The sequence below is a fragment of the Heterocephalus glaber genome, unplaced genomic scaffold (genome assembly GCF_053883595.1).
Source record: "Heterocephalus glaber isolate CG9 unplaced genomic scaffold, H.glaber_assembly_v1.0 deba00001428, whole genome shotgun sequence".
Classification (NCBI taxonomy): domain Eukaryota; kingdom Metazoa; phylum Chordata; class Mammalia; order Rodentia; family Bathyergidae; genus Heterocephalus; species Heterocephalus glaber.
The window spans coordinates 6,932,513-6,948,937 of record NW_028258293.1 but is presented as its reverse complement, the minus strand read 5'-3'; the positions used below and the strand labels follow the sequence as shown (position 1 = coordinate 6,948,937).

Genomic DNA, 16,425 nt, shown 5'->3' with positions numbered 1-16,425 from the left:
GGTTTCATAAAAATATGAAATATACAAAAATATATATGTAAGATAATGTTTTTAATCTAATATTAATATACTCAGGTGCCTATTAACTAATATTAATCATTTTCTTTTCTTTATGTCACAATATTTCTCAAAATCTATTTTTAATTGAGGAAGTTATACTGTCTGCCCTCAAGAGCTTTCAGTTTTTGTGAGCATAGCTTAGTAATCATTCTAGTGAGTAAATTAAGTAAGACAAATGCATTTATAAACTTATTTTGCAATAATACTCTGTATGTGTTTTGCAGTTTTGTAAATAAGAGCTTTCTCCTACTTAGAAATTTGTGCCAGGGGTCATTTTGCAATAGAAGAGAGCTGGAGAGCTGAATCTTCACTTTTGGAGCTATTCTGATAGGTCATCCACTAACCACTTCTGAGCGATCGATCTCCATCTTTCTCACTTTGGCATAGTCCTTTATTCTGGTAGATCAAAACCTCACAGCTAACATAGCAAACGTAACAAATATTATCTAGAAAGTGTCTGGTAAGTGGAATAGTATGCTTATTACATGAATGCTAATGATAGTATTTTGTTAGGTTTAGAAGTCTGTGACAAATTAAGCTTTTGAATGAATAATCCAAGAACAACTTGACTCTTGCGATTGTCACATTGAAATTAACTTATCTCAGTCATCGATATTTGTTCGATTATAGGACAGTCTCATGGAGGATATCAAGAATAATTTTTATTACCAAAGTTTTATTAAAAGTTATTTTACAGAAGTGAATTGATATCAATGTATGCTAAACTCTGACCATATCCAACTCATGCTGTACAATATAACTTTTTTAAAAGGTTTTTATCTCTTTATGAAATTGGCTGATTCAGAAGCCCAGAGGCACATATAATCCTAAACTTCAACACGACCACCTTTTGAGCAAATCTCTTCTCTCTGGTTCTTACCACTCTCTTTGCTGTACAACTTTATGTCCTAAAACCTCATTGAATTCCTGTGATCCTGACAGGGCCTGACATCCTCTGAGATTTTATCTTCTCTTACTATTGAAACTCTCAATCTTACATGAAGTGGTTTCCCTGATGTGACTTCACAAATGCTTTTAGTTCTTCAAAGACTAATTAGTTTTGTAATTTTTTGTAGGTCTCTCTTATGTTAGGAATTATGGAATATAGAAAATATATGAAACAAAATCTTGGCTCCTGCATCTTTCATAATTTTCTTCAGCACACAACTGTGAAATAATTGTATCCTGAGCCATGAGCCATGGGGCACGAGAAGCACAGAGAATAAATGTATCTATTAATATGCTGAGCATATGTTTAGTCACAGAACCCAGCATTTATTAGTAGATCATAATTCGGCCAGAATTCATAATCACAGAATTCACGACTAAGGTACAGCGTTTCTCCATCCTTGGGTTTTAGGCTTTCCTTTTGCTCAATTCCAACCCTGTACAACCACCAAGTACCAGTGCCACCTCTGCCACAGTCTGGACTTAAATTCCTTCGACCCAGAGGGGATCGGTACAACTTACTGTGTGAGGGTGATTATAGGAGAGAATTCTGTGCCTCCAGAAAGCGCAGCACTGGGAACAAGGTCGGAGACCTTGTAAGATCGGGTATTGTTACCGTGGGTGGATGAGATCTCTGAGACCCACTCTCTGAATGACAGTTTCCTCTCTAACCTTTAGGACTTTCGTCATTCCTTTCAGTACAGTGGACTCTAACAGCGTTTATTATTACTAGAGGTCCATTTCAACAAATCCCATGGAGATACATATGAGGCACATACGCTATAGCCGTAAAGTCAGGGAGAGTTGCTAGCTCACCTCCAGATGAATAAAAAGTGCACTTTAATGTAACTGCACTTCTCTCTCCATCAACTCTATATGAGAATTTTTATACTCTTCAGGTGTCTAACTCCCAAGAGTGCTATATCATATCTTCAGATAACCTGAAACAACTCATAAACAGTATGAAATCTACATACTCACACTCCACCTTGGTTCTTCTGACATATTTAATGAAAGAAGTCTCAGTTTACTATCCTAACATAAATAATAATAATCTCAAGATCTAAGAATCAACCTTGAGTTTCTGAATGATCAATTATTTATTTGGTAATATATTAGTAATTGTGGTTAGCCTTAACTACTGGAATGTAAAAATGGCTTTATGGCATAGAAACCTGCCAAACTTTCACCTAAAATGTTTGTAGAGCACTTGACTCTAACAAAACTTCATCCTGGGAAGCATACCTTAACAGAAATGAGTGAAGTCAGGTGAACTTCACAGAATACTGAGTCTAAGTAATAACAGAATGAAAACTGCTTTCCGTGGAAGAAGTACAACACAGAAAAAGTATAATAAGTTGTTATCAATTGAGTATATAAATAAAGACCCACTTTAATAAATGAATGAACATGCTATTCAGGGTACGTGCAAGGGACCTGGGAACACTAACACAGACGTTAAAGTGTTCAATGACTTTTTAGGGTTCACATTGCTAATTTCATGGCAGAAATAAAGTAAAAAAAAAAAAGTCAGACTTCCAGTTTGTCAAAAGCAAACAGATGATATTGAACCATGATCTTTCTGTAATACTGTTTTTATATAAAGGGATTCAGATGAACAGAAATACCTAGTGAATTTTCGTTTGTCCAGACATTCTAAAGTAGAGTCTCAGCTATCTTTACAAGTTACAGCCCATTGCCATAAGAAAACACATTGTTTTCTCAGAAAAATACTAACATGCTCGCAGGTTGTACCTTGTAACCTTCCCACCACCATGAGATCACACATAACAATAATTTCCCCTGAAATATACTACTATTTTAGTATCTGAGAAAATAATTTTCTTATATATCTAATACACAGTATAATTTTAAAGACATTTTATTAACTGAATATCAACCTGTGCTTTCTTATGAGTTTTCTTTATCTTTTCATTTAACAAAAAAACTTTTCAGTTAGAAACTGGTAATGGTGCAGAAAATATACCAACCTTCAAAGATGTTGCATTCAAGATGGCAATTTCACATGATGGTAAGAACTAAATAAGATAAAATGAGGAAGATGTTAGAGACAAATGCGTCTTGGGGAGCATCATTGGATCTACGCACAAGAAGTAATCTATGAGCTGAATATATGAGCAGTGAGGTTGAATACTTAAGGCTTCTGTGGGCAGAGGAAACTGCTGTCATAAATGCTCTAAGATGGGAATGAACTTGGGACACTTGAAAAACTATAACTAAAGGACACTATGAGAGACAGGTATCTTAGGTAAGGAATTTGCATTTTATTAGTAGGTGGCAGAACAAGTGGAAAAGTAGTTTGGTGCAGCCAGGAGGAAAGAGAGCAAAAACAAGATTGACCTTAGAACAGAATACAATTTAAGCTTTAGGGGGACATACATGACACATGAGTTGCATCATATTTCATTTAGGAACATCTGTTCTAGCAAACTTCAAAGTGATCAAGGCCTGCAGCTTCAAAATTGAATGCACCTAGCATTCTAAACGGAAATGGAATGGCATTGTAGTGTGAAATCTTTATCTGGGTCCTGCTCCTGGAATTGAGTCACGCCAAATCTGAGTAGGACAAGCAATGTGCTCTATTTAGTTAGAGGTGCTTAATGGAAGTCAGGTAGAAAAATGAACAAGTTAAGGCAGGTTGCTCACAGCAATCCATGGTCTCTGGCAGGAAAAATCTCTAATGCACTCAAGGAATTGAGCCAGAATCTAAGAGGCTGCAATGCAGACCTGCAGTGCAGAGAAAATAAACCAGAATGGAAAGGTTAAGAATAGGTTAAAAAATAAGAGCACAGGTAGCTTAGTATTACAGCATTGAACAACGCAGAGTGGTGAACTCATTTTGTTTTGTTGACTCCTTTAATCTGGGGTTACCCTGGGAAGGTCAGGAGGCCTGCAGGAGAAGACAGTTGCACTCAATTTCAGATATTTTAGAACCTCACATATGTGCACACTCCCTTCAATCTGCACTGAAAAATGTTTTGCCTAAAATGTACTTACTAAAATTCCACCTTCGAGAGCATTACCTTGATGTTCATCATTTTGAACATCTGAGTTCAGGCATTACTCCAATTCAGACTTCTCTATGGCACACATACATCAGGCTTCTCACAGACCCAAATTTTAGATATCCAGTGTTAAGAGCATCCAAGAAAAATTGCAGCAGAGTCAACAAATATCATTGCTCCCTGCATGATCTGAACATTGAAAGCCGACATTTCAAAACCATATAAATGTTAGTACTTAGCCGAAACATGTCTGATTCTGTCATATTACTCTTTCCGCTGTCCCTCTATAGTTTTCAAAGGAGAAAACATTTACCCAACTCAGGACCATCTGGATTATTTAGCTACAGACACAGCAGTGTCATGTCCTAGGATTGTGGAGAGATAGAAGAGAAGGGTCTCTCGACATTGTCACGATGAATCCAGAGAAAAATAATCAGACCCGTGACAGCTCTTCTGCCTGCTTTTGGAAGTAACAAGTTTTCTTTACCGACATGCAGATGTAATATTCTCAATTAAATTTTCTTAAATTATTTCTTCCAGATCTGTTTGTCTATCCCTTCCAGTGTATCAAGAATCATGTCAATTGTTGGCAAACTTAGATGCATGTTAGTGATAAATAATATAATGGAAGCAAATACAGTCAATAATAAAAGTAACAGTGTAGAAGAGAGGCGGGGACATATCAAAGGACCACTTTTTTTTTTGCACCGGGGATCTAACTCGGTCCTCGCGCTTGCGCAGCGGGCGGCAAAACCACAGAGCTAAATCCCTGGCTCAAGGGGCCATTTTTATTTAAAACAATTTGAATTTCTAAATGTCATCATTGAACTTAGTCACTTTGTGCCCACTTAACAACACTCTTCTACCTGGTCCTTGTTAGCTTCTTACTCCATTTCAGACAAGTTGACGGAGCAAACATAATGAGAAGGAAATGCATGCCTGTCTTTTATCAGTCCAGGTACATTTTCAGTTGGGTGTATCCCTATTGCTTGAAAAACCATCCACCCAAAGTGAGCGATTTCCAGTTGACACTGGATCAGTAAACACAGTGTCAGGCTTCAGGATGGCTCTATGTCAGCTGTTCGAAGTTGACCCTGGGGGCTGTTTTGTAAGGAAATAGTAAATAGGAGTGGTTTCTATGTGAACTCACTTTGGTGACACAGAATATACAATGCATCTCTTTTCCAAGCTTTTGCTTTCTTTTTTTCAGAAAGGGAAACCAGATCTCGCTGCTGCATTGATCCATGCATGCACCGAAGTGTCAATTCCACATGGTCCAATTTGTCCCTTGATCTGGGACCCACTCATTGATGTCTTTCTTCTCTTTCATGGTCAAAAGGCAACATTCTGTGTTCCTAAATGGATGCTAATGTGGATTATCAGTTCGTGGCCCAGTTACCCCTTAGCTGTCCATTGGTTTTCCTGTCTCTCATCAGTTCAGTAATAGGCAATCTTTGTGTCATTTGTACTCAGCTTTTTATTCATCTTATTAACATGTAATGGTTTTAGCAGTAGAAGGTGGGAGATAGTTGGGATTTAGACGTAGATATCTACCTCAGCCTACCCTGTGGTCTAACTCTGAAATTCTGTGAAAACTTTCTTTTCTTTTATTTATAGTAAGTGGTATTAATAGTGCCAGTTTCACAGGTGTTTAAAAGCATAAAATTATTCCTTGCATATGAAAATGCATGTATTATTGTAATATACCAGTAAGTATTCCTATGACCATGTCAAGTTAAATTCTCTTTTTTTAGAACCAGGGATCGAACTTAGACCTTGTGCTTGCGAGGCAGGCAGCAGAACCACTGAGCTAAATCCCCAGCCCTAGGTTAAATTCTGTTACCCACGAAGGTGCTGAGGCACTGACACCTGTATCAGAGACACATTCCTTTTTCTGATGACATGGGGAGATGAAGCATCTGTAGGGGAATCTAAGAAATATAGACGCCTTGAGTATGTTTCTTTGGCAGCAAACCATCACGATTGAAATTGTAGCAATCGAAGTGACCAGAAAGTTTTATCTCCAAATTTTGACCTTCAAAATATATTATTGAGCACATTAGCTCTTAGAAACAGATGGGGTTTAAATTAAATAGGATGTCATAATAAATTTATAATTTAGGCACTTGCATTTGAAAACTGGTAGGTGTTTGTACAGCAATGAGAGTAGGATAGAAAAATAGAAGTAGAAAATGATTCAAGCCTGATGTATAAATATTAATTTCTCCCCCCCAAAGGAGTCACAGATGAAAGCAATGAAAGAGACAGTGCAGCTCTGTCTGACCTCAGTTTTCCGAAACCAACCTCCGCCTCTGAGCCTGATCACATCCAACCCGGCCCAGGTGCCCCTTCCGCCCAGGACAATTGCAGGGAAGATCCCAGATGCAAGGACAAAGAGCCAGGTACGTCTAATTCATATTTTGAAAGTGATGTTAAACCAAGTGCAGTCTTTAAAGGGACATTCTCTGTGACCCAAATGGACCTGCTGGGTCATAACATCACTGAAGGACATGGAAGTATTGGGAGAGAACCAGTCTGAAAAGGCCCGTTGTCTCTCAGAGAACACTGGAAGACCACCTTTTTATAGCAGTCTGTTGTTTTTATTTTTTTTTTAAGGCAGGAGCATACAATTGTTAAAATGATAACAATATGAAAAAAGTAGTTAAAATATAATGTTTTGTATTATATTTCACTATGCAACAGGTATTTGATACTCTCTTTTGGGGTGTAGATGTCATCTTTACCAAACATTTCTTTTAAAAATTAAGTTCTTCTACAAAAAGAAGGGGATCAAGAGATGAGCGAGTAAAGAATTAAGATATGTTCTGTACATGTGCCAACTCCCCACGAGGAACGTAATTACTATGTACTGCAAATGTACCAATGAAAGAGAATTTAATGAAAAGTAGTATATTCTGCCTGTAATCATGGGATTCTTGGGGGATGAGACAGGAGGGTCACAAGTTCGAGCCTAGCCTGGGCAACTTAGTGACTTAGAGAAACTGTCTCAAAATTAAAATAAAACAAAACAAACTGCTGAGAACATGGCTCATTGCAAATCCTTGGCTTCAGTCTCTAGTGCTACCGACGCCCACCCACACACAAAAACACCAAAACCAAAATAAAACAAAACAAAAACCACCTAAGGATCTTATAGTAGCTGCATCCTACATTCACACACAATGCATTAAAAAACAAAATCCAACAAAACACTACATCTGTTTAATCAGATTGCATTGCCTGCTGGTCATCAGTATTTTTTTTTTTTAAATGTGACTTTAAATCTAGACAATTGAAATAGCTTTAAGAAAAAGGAGTTTTAGTTTCAGGTAGTGATTTTGAAAGGGCTGCCTCTCTGAACACTTGGTTTTAAAATGAGTAACATGGAAACTAGCCTGGCTCTTACATGAACACTGAGCCGTTAGAAATTTGAGACCTCTGATGGCAACAGACACCAGTGGAGGTGGCACATCTGGGACTCCCATAGTGCTTCTTGCTGGAATTCCCTGTCCTTGAAAGAGAGGGGTTAAGAAATATTCATAGATTAGGAAAATGCTATTTTACGAAGGGAGAGTCAAAAACAAAAATAGCAAAATAAATCTTATAATATTCTGTTTTTATCTACTACTTGTCAATTTACAACTGCATATTTTTAATTCGTATAATCTTACCACAGAACATTAACATATTGATGTGTAAAAATCATTTAAATTATTTCCGTTTCATTACATTATTATCTTTGGCCTTTTTATGTACTGAGGGACCTCTAAAATTTTTGAAGGCAATGTATTTCTCTTTTTGTTTTTCCTGCTCTTTCTCTGAAAACTATAGTTTCAATATGACTCTGAATATGGAGAGAAAATTACTAATTTTTACCATAACTGATTTTCTATGAATCAATATATCTATCATTGAACTAAAAAAAATTTGTCATTTCTCTTGGCTTATCAAAGAAAGTGACAGGATGGATTTAAATGAACCTGGCTTGGAAATGGATCATTTTTCAAAAAGCAATAACAGACAAATCCAGTTGTCTAAGATCATGCTCAATAAATCTAAGTAACCGTAGTAGAGAGCACCCTATTTTATAGGTTAGCATTAAATGCTTGTCTAGTGCTAATGTTTCCCAATATTCTTTATCTTTTTAACAGTGGCAGAAATTGTCATTTATGTATGCTTGGGGATAATCTCTGCGCAGCCACCGCGCATATAATATTTTTGAATCCTGAGTAATATAAGATGTGTGATTTTGTATAAGAAACACAAACATTTCAGCTACCGTTTAAATGCTGGACCTGACTTGGTGCTGTGGGGTCTCATTTCACTTCCCCGCTCTTTGCTCTGTCACCTCAGAGAGTTACTGGGAGGTGAGTACCAAAAATAAGGATGTTTTTCCCCCTTATTTTCCAAGATCTCTAGGCAATCACATCTCCTGTTATTTGCTATTTATAATTTTCAGTCTTTTTGTAAGGGAGGTTTGAATGGTTTTTCCTCAAATCTATAAAACACAGCTAAATAAAAAGTATAGTTGCATATAGGAAAAGATAGGGTAGCCCCTGGGAAATACTGTTTTACTTATTCAAGGATATTGGTAATACAGGCAAAATTTTCAGTCCTGTACTTAAATGTTTTTCTGTGTATTTGTGCACTTGAACATAAATAGTATTTTATATATATTTATATATAGACAGTGAATAAATATATAGTGGATATATAGAAATATATAGGAATATATATATATATAGTGGATTTAATGCATAGTGATTTAAAGAGCATAAGGTCATTAGAGAGTTTAAAATTAGCAGTTTACTGAAGAAAGCTTGCAAGTGACTTATGCATTGAAACCCATACCTCATTTACTGTTGTACTTTTACTCTGGAGAATGCCTGTTCATCTGTTTAGCATATTTTTCTGCTGGTTGACCTCAAGCCTAACAATTTCCCTTCCATCATTACATTTTCCAGAGTTGCTATGCCTACTTCTCTCTGATTTGAGGAAAGTAATTTTTACAGTTCTAGGAAAAACTGTTTACTTCCCCCAGTGCTGACAGCAGAGTGTGCAGTACTCTTAGACCTTTGTCACCCATCGAGTGCAGGGGTATGTGACCTCCCTCTCTCTCAGGGAAAATGACCCTGCTGGGCTCAGCCATCTGCTTCACATTTTCCAGTGCCCAGAACAAGATCTCTAGAGGATTCATTGGAAATGGCATTGACTGTGTAACCCCTTCTCACTAGAGGTGTTCTGTGTCTAGAAGGTAGAAGAGTGTGTGTGTGTGTGTGTGTGTGTGTGTGTGTGTGTATTGCTGAGTGTTTATTAAGTGCTTTGCATTCAACTAAATTGCTGTCTATGTCACCCAGGTAGCACATTTAATGGACATGCCCCTCACATATTGTACATTACAGCCCAATTTCTTGTTTCTAGGAAACTAGAAAAATGCAGAGGGTATTCTTGGTAGTAGACTGAAAGATCTTTTATTTTTTCATTTAAAAATTTTTGATTTCTAGAATTCCATATTCCAAATGTCTTTGATTAAAGATAAAGACAAGGGAATACTTAGTTCTAAGTACACATGAGATAGTGTATCTGTAATACCCATGTGAAGAGATAAATGCTTTTATTACAGATAATTATGTTTCCATCAAGAGATAAAGAGTAAATGTATACACTAGGAAATCTGTTTTACATTTTGCAAAAAATGATCCTAACTAAAGTAGAAATAAACAAACCAATGACGCTCAACTTCAGTGATCTATGCAAGAGATGACGGTGACCCTCAGTAAAGCACAAGATCTGGATGTGGGACACCAGGTGTTACTGGGATGTAACCCTGTCTTGTACGGTGCAGTTGAAGGAAGGGAGCCAAGAGTAACCCTCCGTGCCTACAGCCCTTCACTGCAGGAGTTGAGGTGTAAGGGGAAAGCCATGGTGATTTGTTTTCAGCATGCCAAGTGTTTGGTCTCTGTCATCAAACCAAGTATCTTTGTCCAGTATGTGATTATACATTTTAATTTGGAATGCAGGGAAAACAGTGAAGTTGAGATTTAGTATTCAAAAGTATCACCATAAATTTCAGTTAAATGGCAGAAATAGGAGAACATTATCTGAAGAGATTCTGTAGAGTAAAAAGAGATGAAAGCCACAAAAAATACCGAAAATGAAAAATAACTTATGGATGATATAATATATGTACCAAGAGATTGAAAATCTACGGTGAAAATGCCTCTCTTCCCCTTATCTTTCTCTGAGATCCCATGACTTTTGCATACTTGTTTTAATGGTACAGAATGCAGAGTATACTTGTGCTGTGTGAGCATTTAGAATAGCGCCTGCTCCAGGGATCTGCTTGAGCTGGTTTATAAATGCACCTGTTAAATACAAGCATTCTTAAACATGCATTGCGTACACCTAGAATTAAATAAGTTTTACTAAAAGCAGTGCAGAAAATACCAAAAGCTACTACAGAGGGCCATTCTCTGTGTTATTGAGGACAACATATCTTTTGGATCTGTACAATGGGAATGTTATAATGATGATGTGTTTCTGTACATTTTGTTCAGGCTTCTTTTCACTGGCAGTTCATTGGTAGACTGAAATGTGTAGTTCTACACAAGAATTTGAAACAAATCAGAATACCCTTTAGACACAGAGCTGGTGAAGAGTATACTATGCACACGCGTGCACGCATGAGCGTGTGTGTGATATTTAAGATCAAACTGCAGGGTATCATAAATAATATATGAATAAATAAGTTCAATGGTTTCATTTTTTTCTTCTGATTAATGTTAGACTTAGATGGAAAATTGTCAGAAAAAGCAAAGTGATTATTAAACAAAATATTTATTTAATGCCATTCTGAAAAATGCCTTTACTTGTATGGATTTTACTTTAAAATATTAAATGTGACACTGTATAATTTGGAAAGTATATAAATGTAGATGAAAGAACTGGCACTTTTCTTAGCAAGAGTTCTACAACTTTTAGAAGAAATTAGGAATGAATGCAGTAGTAATGTATTTTATGTGTATAGTTGCATAACATAGAATTTTAAAAAGGATTTGCTGAATAAATAAAAATCTTTTTTGGCCTATTTTCTAATTTTAATACCTTGCTCAAATTACTTGAGTCTTCTTAGACTCATTCTCTGTATCTGTAAAATGAAAGTAATAATAATAGTGTCAACTTTAGGAAGTTGTTATGGAAACCAAATAAGAAAATTCACAAACAACATCAGCTAATTAATAATGCCAGGCACTGGGAAAGTGGTCAATAAATATTTGAAATAAATATAATACTATCAAGAAGCCATTATAACACTACTAAAAATACTTTGATAGGATTTTAGTAGGATATTTTTTAATCTTAAATCCATACTACTTACTCATTGTATTGTTCAAATGTGAGAATTTTCACCAATAAAAATAAGTATTTCTTTTATTTTTAAGCATGACAGCATAGCTGAGTTCTTATACTCCATTTAATATTAGAGGTCATAATAGTAGATTCTCTAATAGAAAGGGAAACCTGAAAGACAGCAAGAATGGAAAGCAATTCAAATAAAAATAATAAAATTGTGCTATGAATATCTGTATTTTACCCCTCATTTGTTTTTTCATTTTATGCAACTCACTGTGCTGGGGTTTGCTGCAGTCTATATTGTTAGAGGTCACAAGTGTGATGTCTGCTTAACTGAATGAGGATGATTTGTCAGTGTTTTAAAAGACTTTTAGAAATAGAGTCATCATAGAGCAGCCAACGTTCATGAGTTTAGAGACATCCAAGTAAAACTAGCGTTCTTCTTGGTGCCCAGAGAGCTAGAGCAAGGCCACAGCAGATTTTTATTCCCCTCTTTCCTGCCAAAAATCTCTTCTAAAGTAATTTCTAAGATTGCTTTAAATAGTGCACCTGGTATCGTCAAGGAATGAGATTATCCACCTGTGTGCTTCTAAAAATACTCACATCTGGGTGTCAGTCCTTCCAGCCTCGGTAAGAGCCAACAGCAGCGAAGGTATTGGGCCTGACTGTTCATTTACACCCAAGCTTGAGAACCATTAAGATGAATTAGAAAGGGCTCTACCGGAAGGAAGTAATTATCTCTTTCCCTCACTTTCCTATTTCTAGAAGGGAAGATTTCTCAACTAACCCTGAGCCAATCAGATTTAGACAGTTTTTTTTAATTCTTTATTTTTATCAGCATTAGAATTTATTAATTATAATTTATTAATTCTTTTATTTTTATTATTTTTATTCCTTTAGTCTCCCTGCTGTCTGTCATTAGTTAACCATTTAGTAATCTGTAATTCTACTGTCCTGGGCATTCTTTCAAAGCTGCAAACAAATACTTTCCAACTGATTGGCTAATTGTGAGGATTAAAATAAAGATGTGAGTATAAAATATTTTTATAAAATTTATTACATTTGAAATTTTTTGTTCAGATTACATTTTGGGCATATAAATAATTAATACCTTCCTCATTTTTCCCAACATATCTTACACTCCTATGTTCATGAATATATTTTAAAACATATATTGCTATATGAGTATATATACATGTATGCACATAAATATTTGACGTTTGTACATATATGATGCATGCACATAAATATTTGCATGCTTATAAAATATATAACATGATAAATATAAAAATTCAATGCCCAAGAACCAGTGTAGAAGTGTGCAGCTAGGAATGGTTTAAAAATACATCCTCATAAGCCTTGATTTATTCATTACTGTTGCATATATATAACAAAAATGTTACAGAACTTGATTATTTGGAGGCCTGTTGTCTTAGTCACTTTTCTTATTGCTGAGACAAAATATCCAACACCCAAAGTTAAAGGGAAAAGGGTTCATTTGGCTCACAGTTCGTAGAGGTTCAGTCCATAATCAGCTGGCTCCAAGGCAGGTGGCAGAGGGGCAACAATTCATGGCAGCGGAAGTAGCAAAAGCAACAAGAGATCTTAACAGTGCCTTTCTGCCCTCTTTATCTTACTCAGATAAGATAAGGTATCTTATTCAGAAAAATTTGGTGGTGCCAAACCAATCACTCCCTTCTAGTGGTTTAGTAATTACACGTCTTTAATCCTAGCATCACACACTCTAGATTCAGCCACCTATGACCCCATGAGGCTTTGTGGCGACATCTAAACCCAAACTCTAACATCTGTGAATATTAGCAGAGAGATATTGCAAAGATATTTGCTACCAAGCTAAGGATATAATTCATTCAATCCTTTCACAATTAAAATAAATTGGAACAAAACATTCTTGGTGGAAATACTGCCTTATGTAAATCTAAGAAGTCATATTTCTATTCAGCATAAATGTTATTGCTGCATATCCTCTGTATCCTAAGAGAAAAACCACCAGCATCCTTTTAGACTTGTTATGCTTTCATAGGAATCTCTTGCCTACTCTTGTAATAATAATGACTTTCGTAACATGTAAAAAGACTAAGTTATTTAGGGCGTATTTTAATTACCTCATGTACCTAGAGACTACAACATGACTAGCATGGATTATGACTACAAGAGACATTTTGACTTTGACAATAAAAATTTTTGTTCAGTTTGTCTTTTGTTAGTGTATTTCACAAATAGACTAAATCCTAAAAACGCCATCTCCTACAGATCTGTCACACACACACATTTGCAAAAAAACCAAAGATATCTATAAGGAATTTAATGGAGTATAGTCATTTTAAGTTTTAGTATATTTGTCCTTTGAAAAATTTATTCACTTTTTTATATGTCAAAGCCCCTGGGAATCTACCAGAAGTTTTCAAACACGGAAATTGTTGGCCAAATTAGAATTTTAATAAGATAATTTCATTGATATTATACAGGGAAGAATTTGTACAGAAAGCTAAAAAGTTTAAATTTTTAGGAAATCTGCCTATTCTTGGTAAGACACAATGAGAGGCAGTGAGAAATGAGAAGCAGGAGGGGATTTGAAAAATTCAGAGGTCGTAAGATTTAGCTGAATTTGTGAGGCAGTGGAGGTGAGAAAACTATGTATTTTTGAAAAGAAGTTGGCTGTGAGGAGACGAAAGGGAACCAAGGTAATGTTCAGTCGTGCAGAGAGAGGACAGGGTAGAAGAGATTGTGTACCTTTTTAATATTAGACTAACATTAGGTAGTGTGCTAGTTTAGTATGCAGTTAAAAAGAAAAATCAAAAATCTTTTGAGATCAATTTCAAAGTTGTTTATATGTGAAGAGTCAGAGATCAGACATTTTACCATGTTTTACTTAGTATTATACATGTAATAAAGGGATATATGTAGTTAAACATTTTCACTGAATTTGATAAAGTGAATTAGACAAATGATGGTAATTCCGGGAGAAGAGGCAGTTGGGGCTTTTGTTCATTAATATTTCACAAACTTTCAAAATACAAAGTGACATACAGAAAACATTGTTTGAAACATTATGACGCACATTGGACTATCTTATAATACTTTCTTACTGAAAATCTTATATATTGCAATTATTACTTATTGCATTATAAAAATGTAAATCAACTGTTAGTGTTTTTGTCGATAAATACATACATTCTGCCTTCATTTTGAAACATTTTTCTTTCTTCCTTCCTTTCTTAAATCTCTTCACCAAATTTAAAAATTATTGCAAGTTTATAGGATTTAAAATTTATAATTCCCTATTATCATTTCAAATAACATGATCAGGGCTGCACACAAATATTTCATTAATTTTTACACAAAATGAACTCAATATTCTATTAACTAATAAGTGATCTGCAGCTCAGAGAAATTATATTCTTGGTAATGATTAAACTAATGGTAAATCCCGAATGAGGATTTAATTTTAGGACTGCCTGTCAGAAAAACCACAGTTCTTGTCTCTATTCCCCACTATATTGACTCCCCTGACCAGAACACTTAAGTGCTGTAAAATGGGTGAAAAATCAATTTCAGCAGATCTCTTTTACTTGGTTTTACAGTTACAAAGAAATAAACAACTATTGACTAGAAAATGGAAAAGCTAAACCCTTGGAATGTAAACAGTCAATACCTAGCCCTGTCTGTGTCACGGGGATTGGGTTATTTGCACCTCTCTCCTAAATGCCTTCCTCTGGGGAAATGATCTTGGGAAACACACTTAGTACCAGTTTTCTTTTGGCTTCAACTAGCAACTCAGATCCTCAGGTTTTGAAACTCTAAGCTGCTATTAGGCACATTAGGTTCTAAAATTTGCAAACAAGTACCGAGAAATATTTACCGCTAATGAAATCACCTTTTACCATAATACAATATTCTCTTTTTTTTAATAGTTCTTGACCTGATGAATTTGTCTGATAGTACAATAGCCACCACCCCATGTATTGTATGCCTTTCGATTTTTTCATTTTTAACATATCTGCATCAATTTTACAAAAATATTTTTCCCATTTATGGGTTGTATTTTCATTTTCTGGAATATATTTGTGGCATAAAAATTTTTAAAGATGAAGAAATCCAATATTCTCCCCTGCCCCTTTGACAATTGTAATTTTGCTTTATATAGTATGGCTTTACCTAATGTGAGGTCATGTTTTAGGAGACATAGTTTCAGCTCTTGCAAGTCACATCATGATCTAGTTGAGATTCATTTTTCCATGTGGCATTTGGTAGTGATTTGCCTGCATCTGACTGCCTGATTTTGCAGACACGATTTTTGTTTTTGAAAAATGCTATCCTGTCCTTCACGGCATGGTCATGGGGTCTTGTCTAAAATCAGCTGACCGCAATGCAAGGCCTATGTTTCTGCCCATATTTGTATCGACTACTATAGACTTATAGTGTGTTTTAAAATCAGGGATACTATCTTTCCAGCTTCTTTATCTCCAGTTATGCTTTCTATGTTCTTTGTTGTTGAATTTCCATATGTATTTTAAGATCATTTTATGGACTTTTAAAAATAAAATCACCTATAATTTTGCAAGTATGTTATTGGATCTGTGGATAATGTGAAGATCTAATATGGTCTTAATATTAAATCTTTAAGCATTTTATTTCTCTTGATGGTATTCAATCATTTCCTTCATTTCATTTTAAAAGGCTTTGGCTCATGTATATAAACACAGTATGTTTCATAGAAATTCAACTCTTGACAACTTTATAATAAATTGAGTATCTGAAATATTTTATTTTTGAGTTTTGTTGTTTTATATATTTTATTATTGTCTTTAATCTCTGTACCTTTTCCTTTGAATGACCGAACACAAGAATAATATCCACTGGGCTGGAGATTTAGTTCAGTGTTTCCAGCGCCTGCCTCACAATTGCAAAATTGCAAGAACCGAAGTTGATCCCCAGTACCAAAAAAAAAAAGGAATAATATCCATTGTGATATCTTTGACTAAAAATTATGTCATCTTTATTTTTTTCTGGTAAG

The 16,425-nt window shown here is 35.3% G+C and overlaps 1 protein-coding gene across 6 annotated transcripts in view; it reads left to right on the top strand.

Annotated features, from left to right (window-relative positions):
* The window catches only part of Luzp2 (leucine zipper protein 2), a 430,463-nt gene that overhangs the window by 369,038 nt on the left and 45,000 nt on the right, over positions 1-16,425 (top strand). For 3 of the 6 annotated variants that reach the window (XM_087211522.1, XM_087211524.1, XM_087211526.1), the window contains 2 exons: positions 6,272-6,436; positions 16,257-16,420. In XM_087211522.1, the coding sequence (XP_087067648.1) occupies positions 6,272-6,436; positions 16,257-16,420 (329 nt within the window). The remainder of the gene's footprint in view (positions 1-6,271; positions 6,437-16,256; positions 16,421-16,425) is intronic. The other 3 variants (XM_087211525.1, XM_087211523.1, XM_004851570.4) reach the window with 1 other exon arrangement.